Source organism: Impatiens glandulifera, chromosome 7, assembly GCF_907164915.1.
Source record: "Impatiens glandulifera chromosome 7, dImpGla2.1, whole genome shotgun sequence".
NCBI lineage: Eukaryota > Viridiplantae > Streptophyta > Magnoliopsida > Ericales > Balsaminaceae > Impatiens > Impatiens glandulifera.
Window position 1 is genome coordinate 1,824,295 of NC_061868.1, and position 11,974 is coordinate 1,836,268.

General features: G+C 33.3%; 1 protein-coding gene and 1 long non-coding RNA gene across 2 annotated transcripts; both read right to left on the reverse strand.

Annotated features, from left to right (window-relative positions):
- Positions 1–361: 361 nt before the first annotated feature.
- On the reverse strand, positions 362–1,001 carry LOC124944505. The gene is made up of 3 exons (XR_007099904.1): positions 723–1,001; positions 555–620; positions 362–471 (listed from the first exon to the last, which is right to left on the reverse strand). It is a non-coding gene; the product is annotated as an uncharacterized LOC124944505 (long non-coding RNA).
- A 302-nt stretch (positions 1,002–1,303) lies between these two features.
- LOC124944422 lies at positions 1,304–2,111 on the reverse strand. The gene is made up of 2 exons (XM_047484671.1): positions 1,618–2,111; positions 1,304–1,437 (listed from the first exon to the last, which is right to left on the reverse strand). The coding sequence occupies exons 1-2, from the start codon at positions 1,882–1,884 to the stop codon at positions 1,396–1,398; spliced, it is 309 nt and encodes a 102-aa protein (XP_047340627.1). The 5' UTR covers positions 1,885–2,111; the 3' UTR covers positions 1,304–1,395.
- Between the last annotated feature and the right edge of the window lie 9,863 nt (positions 2,112–11,974).

An 11,974-nucleotide genomic window follows, 5' to 3' on the forward strand; every position in this document is an offset into this window, starting at 1 on the left:
GGCTTGACAAATAGGAAAACTTATTGTTTGACGACAAAGAAATCATAACAGTTATGAATCAATTGATGTATCCTCCTCCTTAGTTGAGGAGTCAATCAAAGAGGCAGTCAATGAGTTAATCAATTCATTCTGAAAAGGAGGAATTTGCTTTGGCTCAACAACCCCCTCTAAACACATAAAGAGAAAAAAGTTTTTGAGGTTTTATATGATTAGGGAGTTCAAGTGGGAATCAACCTGAGACCATTGGTCTCCAAGATAACACCCATTGCCACTTGAGCTTCCCTAGAGGGTTCATAAGTATTTTAAATTTGGGGAAAGAAATTTTAGAGCCAATTCAACAAAACAGTGACAAGAATTAAAAATAACATGATTTTTATTACTCATAGCTCCAAAAAATGAGTTAGTGAGACTCCTCAAGACAGTTATGAAAGGCAACAAAACAACTGGATCTTTAGAGGCTGGCTCACCCTGCTGTTAATGCAAAACATTTGTCAAGAGAAAACAATATATAATGGACTTTGTAGCTACAAGAATTGAGGTATTAAATCTTTTACCTGCAGCACCTCCAATAGTAGGTCTTCACATTCACCAGGTGAAGAAGATACAAATTCAGCACAGGTCTACCAATCAGAGAATAATAAATTAGATATTTTTCCTACTTTGAAATACCATATAATAATAACCTACATAAATGAAAACAATAAATTCTATGCAACACATACCTCTAGTAGAAGGCAGAGGATATAAACCTCTGTTTTTGAAAACTTTTAGCAAGACTCTGCATGTTAAATATGATATTCATGGCGCCTTTTCAAAAGAATGCTAGCCAATATTTTAACATCTTTTACATGTAAGAGTTGACCATCCACTCCTTTGACCAAAGAAAGGATGTTTAGCTGTAAAGTGAAGGGAGAGGCGGGGGAACACAAGTTTGTTAACAAAGATCTCAATTATAAAAAAAAAATAGATGTTCAAGAACAACAGTAATACAAGTGTACAACAAGCAAAAGAAATTAAGAACCTTTGACAACTTACCAGTGCAAAAGAAGGAAGGTTAGAGAAAAGCCAACAATGAAATGCATGATTTGATTCTTTTAGAATTTTCAAACCTGAAAAGAATGGGATGTGGTTACTAAATATTGTAGTAAAGTCATGCAACTCTCTATGGTATAGGCACAAAGTACCAAAAACAATAACGGAGATGAAAAGATCATACAATGGCCTGGAATATGTATAAGATGAACAAAAAAAGTACTATAAAATCAGTTAAAGACCTTTCTCCAATTGTTTCTGGCAGTAGAAGATTATTGCGTGAGCAGCCCAGAACAGATGTAAAAAATGAGAAAAGCACATTTCTATCACATAGTAACAATGCTTTAAATTCAACCATTAAGTTTAGCAGTTCCCCGAGAAAGTGACTCCATTTTCCACTTTCACCTGTCATAGTTTTAACAAAGAAGGATGAATTATATAAGATACTGCAGCTCGCACATCCTGAAAGAAGATAATAACATGCATAAATTTGGATAAAAAGGAAAAGATTATATTCTTGTCATTAATACAAAATCATTTAATGTACACTTGGAATGAAAATCTTCAACCAAAAAGATGTATAACCTGAATATCACTAGATAGAGGAACAAGTAGCGAAGGAAATTCAGCCAGAAGTTGGACAAGTAAACTTTCATCTGATTGAGAACAAAGAAACAGGAAAGAGCGAAGGCTTTCCAGTTGGACAGCTAATGGAATACCTGTCCCAAGAAAGATGAACCATAGATAAGAAAGCAAAGTTAGTGAATAAACAAAACAGAATACAGAATAAGTAGCAGCAACCCTGATACTATGTATATAAGGAATTGGACAACTGTACCCTATGTTCTGCATATACTTCTCATACAAAACACAAGGAATATAACTTAAACTTTAGCAAATAAAGCTTTTCTAAATATTGTGTCCCAAAATTATTTTTGCTGATAAATGAAAGCACAAAAGTATTTAGTAAAGGGTAATGATAAACAAGATAGAAAAGACAATAAATACTCAAAATCATGAACAAAATAAACAATATCAGAAATGTCAAATTAGATGGCAGTAAAAAGGGATGACATTAAAACAAACCTTCTTCAGTGAAAAATCCAGATAAAAATCTTCCTTGGGAATTCTTGAATTTTGTGACTAGAAAGTTGAGATACTTATGGAAAACATGTTTTGACTTAGATGAAGAGAAAAAGACAGAAATCCTGTGAACACGGCCAATCCTGCTCATCATCCTGAAATTCCATGTTTTGCAGTGATTATTAATTGTAAATAGATGTGGGTTGTTCCAAAGATGATGAGAACAGAAAATAAACAAACAAAAAACTAAAAACCTTGTAGAAACCTAATGAAACCGTAGTAAAAAATTTCTCCAGCAACCTCCAGAACAAGGCAAGCAATATCTCAGCATTGAGTTGTCTCAAATTGGCACCAATATTAACTTGAAAAGTTGCTCCAAAAATATATTGCAGTCTCCATCCATAATTATTATGCTTGACTAGTTAAAAGAATAAAAAAATGTAATAAGAGAAATAAAAAGTATCAAGGGCTTCCAGTATCATAGTTCCATCTAAAAACATGATCTAAGCTTATAACTTCTTATCGGCCCAGAAGCATTCTAAAATCCAAATAATGGAGAAACTACATTGATTGGAAGAGACAAATGATGAACTTTATCTCTGTCAAATGAAGGAACTTCATAATATAACAAAATTAAGCCAGAACTTAACACCAAAAATCAGGTATGACGGAAAGGGAAAAAACTAATTTGTAATTGAAAGGAAACAAAATAAAAAGATACCAATCTTCTGCTCCATGGATGAATCCAATAAGACCAAGAAAAATAATGTTTTCAACAAGCCACGGCATATGTTTTGCTGGATCCAATGAGACTGTTTCTGCAAACCTTCTTAGAGTATCCTTGTTCAATTTCTGTAACAAACCGAAGAGGAATTCGTTATGAACTCATAATAAACTCTCCAGAGATTCAGATCAAATAATATTATACTTCAATTCAACTGTAGATATCATAAAGCTTGTGCCTAATATATACAACTTCAATGGTGGATTATCAATTCTAATGCTATTAAGCTACTAACAAGCAGAGTAAGCCATAAATGTGTCAATGGAATGATTAAATTATTCACAAATAACAATCGAGTTCAATTTCTGTAATAAACAGAAGAAGAAATCGTTATGAAATAATAATAAACTATCCAGAGATTCAGATCGAAGAAATCGTTATGAAATCATAATAAACTATCCAGAGATTCAGATCAAACATTATCATGCTTTAATTGAACTGTAGAGATGGAGTAACCAGGAATAAACTGACCTTCCAAAGTAGTAACGTGATAAAGTGGACCGTGAAGACCGCCGATGGCAGAGCGGCCGAAACCTTCAGCTTGACCGGCGAGAGCTCGGAGAGAAGAATCGACATTCACATAAGGCAGAGATGGAGAATCCATTTTAGATTTAGCTTCTTCCATTCTTTGATCTTGGCCTTTATGCTTATCGGTTAGGGTTTTAACATCATTATAGCTCGGTTATCGACTCTGTAACGAACTATTAGGATAGAAAATGACAAAAAGGCTTGGAATTGGGCTTTTTTATATACCTATACAGAATAATTCTTAATTTTAAAAAATAAATAATTTAATTTTTATTCTTAAATATATATAATGTTTAATTAATTTATTTTTAGTTTATATTATTTTTTATTTTACATTAATTAAATTTAAATAATAATTAAATAAAAAAATTTAATAATATTATAAAAAATTAAAAATATGTCATATAAAAAATAATAATAAAATTTTATGATTAATAAATTTTAAGTCAAATTTAATTTTAAAAATATTAAAATAGTGAAATAAAATATTTTTAAAGTTTAAAAATAAAACATAACAAATATTAAAATTTAGAATAGTTAAATTGTAAGGTTATTAAAAAAGTTTGTATATAAAGAAAAATAAAGGTAGTTGTAGAGGTATAAAGGTTGGTAAAAGTTTTTTTCTTTTAACTTTTACCCACGCTTAATATGCGTTGGCATATAAGCGTCGTCAAAAGTCCTTTTTGTTGTAGTGTCTATCCCTTCACACTCCTTATACAGGCAACGATGATGTTATCATCGGTGATGGCTCATCTCTTTCAATCTCTCACACAGGTTCATTCACTATCACCTCTCAAAACAAATTTTTACTCTTTCAAAATGTTCTTTATGTTCCAAAAATTGCACAAAACATTATTTGTCTCCAAGTTTTGCCTTGATAATAATACACAAATTGAGTTTACCTCTTCTTCCTTTCGTTTCAAGACTATCTCCACGAACACCATCCTACTCCAATGAACTTTTAATCATGGCATGTACACCTGGTCTTCTTCCTACAAATGTGCCCTTCAAACATCTCTCACATCATCTACTTCAAAGTTATCCACCACGTCTGCTCTCCTATGGCATCACCGTCTTGGCCATCCGTCGTTTAATTTTTTTCTTATATTTCAAATTTATGTAATTTAGGTTCAATTTCATCCATTGATTACTGCAATTCTTGCAAGATTAATAAAGCACACAAACTTCCTTTCTCTCAATCCACTCTTACGTCTACAGCTCCCCTTGAATTATTATTTTCAGATGTTTGGACCTCACCCCACCTCTCACATGACAACTACAAATATTATCTAATCTTTGTGGACCATTACACTAAATATGTATGATTTTACCCTCTCAAAAATAAATCCGACTCTCTCACAGTCTTTCTTGACTTCAAAAAATTAGTTGAAAACTATTTCAAAAAAACGATCATAACCCTATTCTCTGACAATGGAGGCGTGTTCATCAAATTGGCTCCCACCTTACGCGCTAATGGCATCTCACATCTTACTACACCTCCCCATACCCCTGAACACAACGGCTATGCAGAACGCCGTCATCGTCACATTGTCGAAACTGGTCTCTCTCTCCTATCTCATGCCAATCTACTTATCACTTACTGGACACATGCATTCTCCACCGCTGTGTATCTCATAAATCGATTACCTACATCAACCTTACAAAATGACTCTCCCTACTATCGACTCATAAATGTCAAACCTATCTATTCCCAATTACACTCCTTTGGTTGTCTATGCTACCCATTACTATGACCTTATGCTTCCAATAAATTAGATCCTCGATCTCAACCATGCATTTATCTTGGTCGTTCCCTAACTCAAAGCGCTTTTCTGTGCCTAAATCTTAACACAAACAAAATCTACACTTCTCGTCATGTCACTTTCATTGAGCATGATTTTCCATTCCACCGTCTATCAAACCAACAAAATTCAACTTCGCTTCCCTCACCTCACGAATGCTTTCCCACTCCTCTCATACCTATTTCATCACATAACCCTACAACACCATCCACCACTGCCACACCCCCACAGAACACACCTCCTACGCCACCACATCCATCACATAACCCTACAACACCGTCCACCACTGCCACACCCCCACAAAACACACCTCCTACGCCACCACATCCACCACCACCCCCTCCGCCTATTCTCCCTCGTCCTGTAACTCGTCTCACAAACAACATAACCAAACCTAACCCAAAGTATGCCCAACTTACCACTATCTCCTCACCCACGTCACTACCAACCACCCCCAAACAAGCACTCTCCATCCCTCATTGGCGTGATGCTATGTTTGCTGAATACAATACTCTACGGAAACACAATACATGGACTCTCGCACCACCTAGTGAAGCTCGAAATGTCATTGGTTATAAATGGGTCTTCAGAATCAAATATAATCCTGATAACACGATTCACAAATACAAAGCTCGTCTCGTCGCAAAAGGTTTTCATCAACAAGCTGGTCTTGACTACTCTGCCACCTTCAGTCCGGTTATCAAACCAGTCACGATTCGACTCACCCTCTCAATTGCTCTCCAACACAACTGGATATTACGCCAACTCGACATCAACAACGCCTTTCTCCAAGGTGATCTCCAAGAGACAGTCTTCATGCAGCAACCATCCGGCTTCATCGACGCTAACAACCCTTCTTATGTGTGTCGTTTAAACAAAGCCATATACGGGTTAAAACAGGATCCACGCGCATGGTTTACAGCCCTCACCTCCTATCTACTACAATTCGGTTTTACAACATCTCTCGCCGACCCCTCTCTCTTCATTTACAAAAAAAATGGCAATCTCCTATATGCACTTGTTTATATCGATGACATTATCGTAACTGGTCCTTCACCTGATTTTGTCTCGGTTTTATTTCCAACTTTGCCAAACGCTTTTCTCTCAAAGACTTGGGGCAACTTTCCTTCTTCTTAGGGGTGGAAGTACAACACAACACTTCTGGTCTCCTTCTCTCCCAAAGAAAGTACATACACGACCTCCTTCAACGTCATGACATGCTTGACTGCAAACCATCAACTACCCCTATGCTTGCTCACCCTCAACTGCTACAAAATACCTCCACACCTCCATGTGATCCTACTACTTATCGTTCTGCTGTTGGAAGCCTCCAATACTTATACCTCACACGTCCTGACATTGCTTACTCTGTCAACAAGTTAGCCCAGTTCATGCAACACTCGCAAAAAGCTCACTGAACAGCTCTCAAGAAGCTCCTCCGCTACCTTCACGAGACTTCTCACCTTGGTTTGCAATTACATCGCAATACTCCGTCATCACTACACGCCTTTAGTGACGCAGATTGGGCAAGCGATGTTGATAACTTCATCTCCACTACAGGTTATATCATATATCTCGGCAAAAATGCTATCTCCTGGACATCTCGCAAACAAAAAACGATAGCCTGATCCTCAACCGAAGCTGAATTTCGTTCCATTTCTGACACCACTTCCGAACTCAATTGGATAAAATCCCTTCTACAAGAACTCAACATCCACTTACCTTCTACACCTGTTATATATTGTGATAACTTAAGTGCTACAAATTACTCCGCCAATCCGATTTTTCACTCTCGAATGAAGCATGTTGCTCTCGCTTTTCATTTTGTTCGTGAACAAGTCCAAGCTGGAACACTTCGGGTACAACACATCAGTGGACATGATCAGCTCGCCGACGGCCTCACCAAACCTCTCACTCGCCCGCGTTTTGAGTTCCTATTATCCAAGATTGGCCTCTTCAATGGAAGGTCCATCTTGAGGGGGAATGTTAAGGAACCAGACAATCTTACTCCACAAAATCTGCAAGTCAAGGATGCAATCAAGTCACAATATATTCCTCCATAATCTTAGTGATTGCACAGCTAATTGTTACCCATATTTAGACTCCACAAAATCTGCAAGTCAAAGATGCAATCAAGTCACAATATATTCCACCATAATCTTAGTGATTGCACAGCTAATTCTTACCCATATTTAGACTTTACATATAACAAATTGTAATATAAATAACCTGTACATTTCTCATTCATATACACAATTTATTCCTTTTCAATCATACATCTTCTCTACAGTATTGACATAAATATTTTATAATTCTTTATTTTATTTGAGACCGGGAATCGTGAGAAGTTGTTTATCTAGTATTCTCGTAATAATAATAAAATCAAGTTAGAATAGTTCTTGATTACAATATGAAAACTTACAACTACTTACACCATTTGTTTGGGAAACTCACAGAAGTCAACTTCCCCGGTTTTGGGGTCAATACCTAAATTAGTTCTTTTTCATGCATCAACATCTAGAAGACTTGCGATAATGGCGCCATTCTAGCTCTCCCATGTTTATCAGATCCCAAAGAGAAGAGAAAGTACGTAGTAGCGGTCATAATGGTCTAATAGGTGTCGTTTAATGAATTCAAGCTCATTATGATCTTAGTCTCCTCACTAGGCGCGTTAATCATGACCAAAACCGAATATCTCCAATGAGTTATGAATGCTTGAAACTTCTCATCCACTCATTGTCTTAGACTTTCCAATTATGAAGATACTGAACAATTTCCCGAGTTGTAGAACCATGCCGGCCCAAAGCTCTTCCAACCTTTGAAGAACAGTTTCCTTGTTAATTTGCTAGTCATCGCTTTATTTAAAAGTGAGAGAAATCACAAGAAACTATTAACGTGAACAACTACACACAAACGCGAGTCTAAGGAAAATTTTCATCATTATCGATGATTTTGAACCACATCACTCAAACATGGTAAGAGGGAGTTTCTTTGACCATCGTCTCCTACTCGAGTCACTTTGTGGTTAAAAGTTTTCTTTAGGACTATAATAAGTTTCTCATCCAATAGAGTGCATGACTTCTCGGTTCTTAATCTGAGTTAGCTTTTTGCATGCTTGTATATTAACCATGCATTTCTCTATCATTACATGGTTGACCTTCTAGCCGAGCCTCTTGAATTCCAACATTTCTTGAGGAGAGGGTAACGAGGGGACTTCATGTTTAGGCCCGTGGCGTCTCGCCTTCGATTATTCGCTTGGATCTTTGAGAAACGATGAAGGATAGATCGAAATGACTTTCTCAAATTGTCATACTAACGTTGTTCATGTGTTCTCATGATTAAGAAGAATGTCAACAAAGCGTTATAAATCTTTGATCGGTGTGCGTATGTCCGTCGAGAAAGAACATGGGGATGTCATGAATAGTCGTGAGTCTGAGTGTGCGTCCATCAAGGAGTCGTGAGTTCTCGGCTAAGTAAAGCTCATGGTTTCATTTGATCCTAATATGTGTAAGTAAGTTATTGGTAATCTCAATATACTGAATTAAACCTTACAAACTGAAATCCCATTTTTTTCATACTAAAAATCGGTTTGAATCGAATTCGACCTCTTCCCAATTGATTGATATATCGAAATGATGTTAAAATGATAATGAGAGTAGAGGAAGCTTCTAATGCCCTCTGATCAAAGGATGAAAGTACCAAACAAAATCTTCAATATCTATAGTAGGTGTTCTCTGTTCGAATTTTAAACTAATTCATAAATTCCATTAATGAATGGAAATGAGAATTTGGGTAAATAAAATCAAATGAAATTCAAACGAAATTCACATGAAATTCAAACGTGAATTAAAGTGAAATTTAATCCAAATAATTAAACTATTTTGTTAATGATGTAATTAACATTTAATGGCTTGAAAAATAATTATCAAATTAAATATGTTTAATTTTGTTAATTGTCATTGTAACCTTCATGATATTATTGCTATCAATTTATTAGCAAGAAAATCATGTAACGTGTATTTTCTATCGAAGAGAAAATACAAAGGGCAATGAAGAGGCAATCAAGGTCAGCCGTTGGATCAAAGATTAATGGTTGATTTTATTTTTATGAAAGTTTAACTTTTCAACAATATAAAACCCCTCATCTCTAATCTCAAATTTTTACATTATCTTATATTTTTTCTCACATTAGAATTCCAAAAGTCTTCTTCTTGTTTTGTGAGTGTTCTTCGAGTTCTTTGTTCGATTTTTCCGTTGAAACCCGGTGATAGTTCAGGTACTTTATCAAGCTCGTTGTGTAGTGATTTCGGTGCTGAATCACTACTAGATTCGTTGTACCCTGGGAGACAGCCATCTGTAATAAACTCTAGCACATGGGGAGACGGTGGAACTGTTTTAAGGGAAATGTGCTAAGCACATGCCTCGAATCAACAATTTATTCGGTGATATTGTTTTTCATATATTTTATTTATTTCATCTATTTGTAACATAATTTATATATATATTTCTGTTATTTTTCAAGACAAGATTTCTAACAATCTTAAAACAGTTTCATGTGCTAAGTTATTTAGTAGCTTTTGCCGTCGAAAATCTTTTTCTTTGATGTTTCAGAAATACGAGTCACGATGTTGCAAAAGAGATGATGACTCATTTCGACAAGTTGAAATTATTCATCTTAATAAGAAGAAGAATCGACTAATAAAGATAAGTCTTTATTATACACGTATAATGTTAATTTTTAATGTTTTTCTTGTATTATTAAAAACTTAATTTTATAAGCTGGTATATGTTTGACATATAAATTTTCTCAAGAAAAAAATTGTATATTCAATATACAAATGTTATCTTGAAAATAATTTAGAAAACAATAATTTGTTTTCTTTTTCATTAAAAGTTTGAGAGTTACTAGAATTATTATTATTAATAAATGAAAAGGTAACTAAAATGTTAACTTATAATTTTCAAAATAAAATAAAATTTGTGGTTATATTTAATAGTAATTAAAATTAATTATAATTGAAACATATGGTTTCAGTTTTAAAATAATTAATTATAATATATATACATTCTTAAATTAATTAAGCGTGATAATTAATAAGAATATGATATGTTGATTATCAACGAAATATAGTCTATTTATATATGTACATATAAATTGTCTTATATATTTACAGTTTGATTATTTTGTTTGACAGAGTTTAAGTCAAAAATAAGAGAAAAATAAGTTTCTCTGAAGAGAAGACAAAAGGTCGTAAACAGTAATACAACAATAAAATGGTGCATTGGCACAGTGGTTCAAAGTTTAGACGCAAGGGTGTGAGGAGGCGAAAGGTCCTTAGTTCAAATCCCATTTAGCCAATGATTTCTTTTATGGAACCATTCAAATTTCTTGTAAAGAAATCTGATGAGTTATAAAATGGCACTAGTCATTTATGATGGAACCATTCAAATTTCTTTTATAGAAATTATTAGATGAATGGAGCCAATGATTTCTTTCATAAGAAATATGTTATAAAATGACACTAGTCATTTATGTTGAAACCATTCCAATTTCTTGTGTAGAAATTATGAGATGAATGGATAGTCAATAATTTCTTGATAGAAATCAGACTAGTTAAAATGACTTTAGTCATTAATGTTGAAACCATTCGAATTTTAGAAATTATGAGATGAATGGGTAGCCAATAATTTCTTGGTAGAAATAAGACTTTTAAAATGACTCTATATGTTGGAGATGAATGAGGTCGATAATGATTTCTTTAAAAAAAAAAACATGATTTGTCTAAATGACATTAATTATGAATGTTGAAATCATTATAATTTCTTATGTAGAAATTATGAAATAAATTGAGTATAGAAATTTTTATTTCTTAAGATTAAATAAGTTGTATGTAAGTCGAAATATTTTCACAAGAATTATCTCGGTGAGAATGATCCACCTAGATTTGTCACGTGGATTATCGTTCATAACACGGTAATGTAATTACTTCGATTAAGACATGAGGTACATTTGTAGTTATGTTTTATTTGATTATATTGCTAAGTGATTATTTATATATATCATGCATATTAGCTAATAATATGATGATTCATGTTCTTTCATAATAAGTATGATTATCTAGAAATTTATATATATATATATATATATAAATTAAGATTTGTTTTCTATTTATTTTTATTTTTTTAGATAATTTTGAAATTTGTCACATGTGTTCTTTGATTGACAAAGATTTGTTATAGAATATTAAAGGTTACCTAATTAATTAAGAAATGAATAATTGATGACATGAATATTTATTTATATAATTAGTTAGTTTTATATTTGATTAAAGATAAATTATCAACATTCTAATTAAGTGTAATAATTAATATTTAATTATTTATCATGTATTTTTAATGATAAATGAAGTTGTATATATATTTATTTAATAATATATATGACATATTATTTATCTGATTATGTTTCTATGTTATTGACTATATATATTATAGTTGTTTTGTCATTGTGGTGACTAAAATGAAAGAAACAATAATATATAATATCATATATATATGGATATATTAATTTTGGTTTAATATAATATATTTGATATACATTGTTCAATTGCATCATTAAGACTTACTTAATTTGATAACTTTGAAATCAAACAATTACAAGGAAAGTCTTGTTTGATTTGAGAATAATGTGGCAAACGTGCCGATATTGCGGTATGCAAACGTGCAACCGAAAATAAATGTTTAAGCG

Excerpts from the sequence above, each read along its gene's own strand:
- LOC124944422 (XM_047484671.1), bottom strand. The coding sequence starts at position 1,884 with ATGCAGAACATAGGGTACAGTTGTCCAATTCCTTATATACATAGTATC. Across the intron at positions 1,438-1,617 it reads CTCTATCTAGTGATATTCAG|GTGAAAGTGGAAAATGGAGT; the intron begins GTTATACATCTT and ends AAACTATGACAG.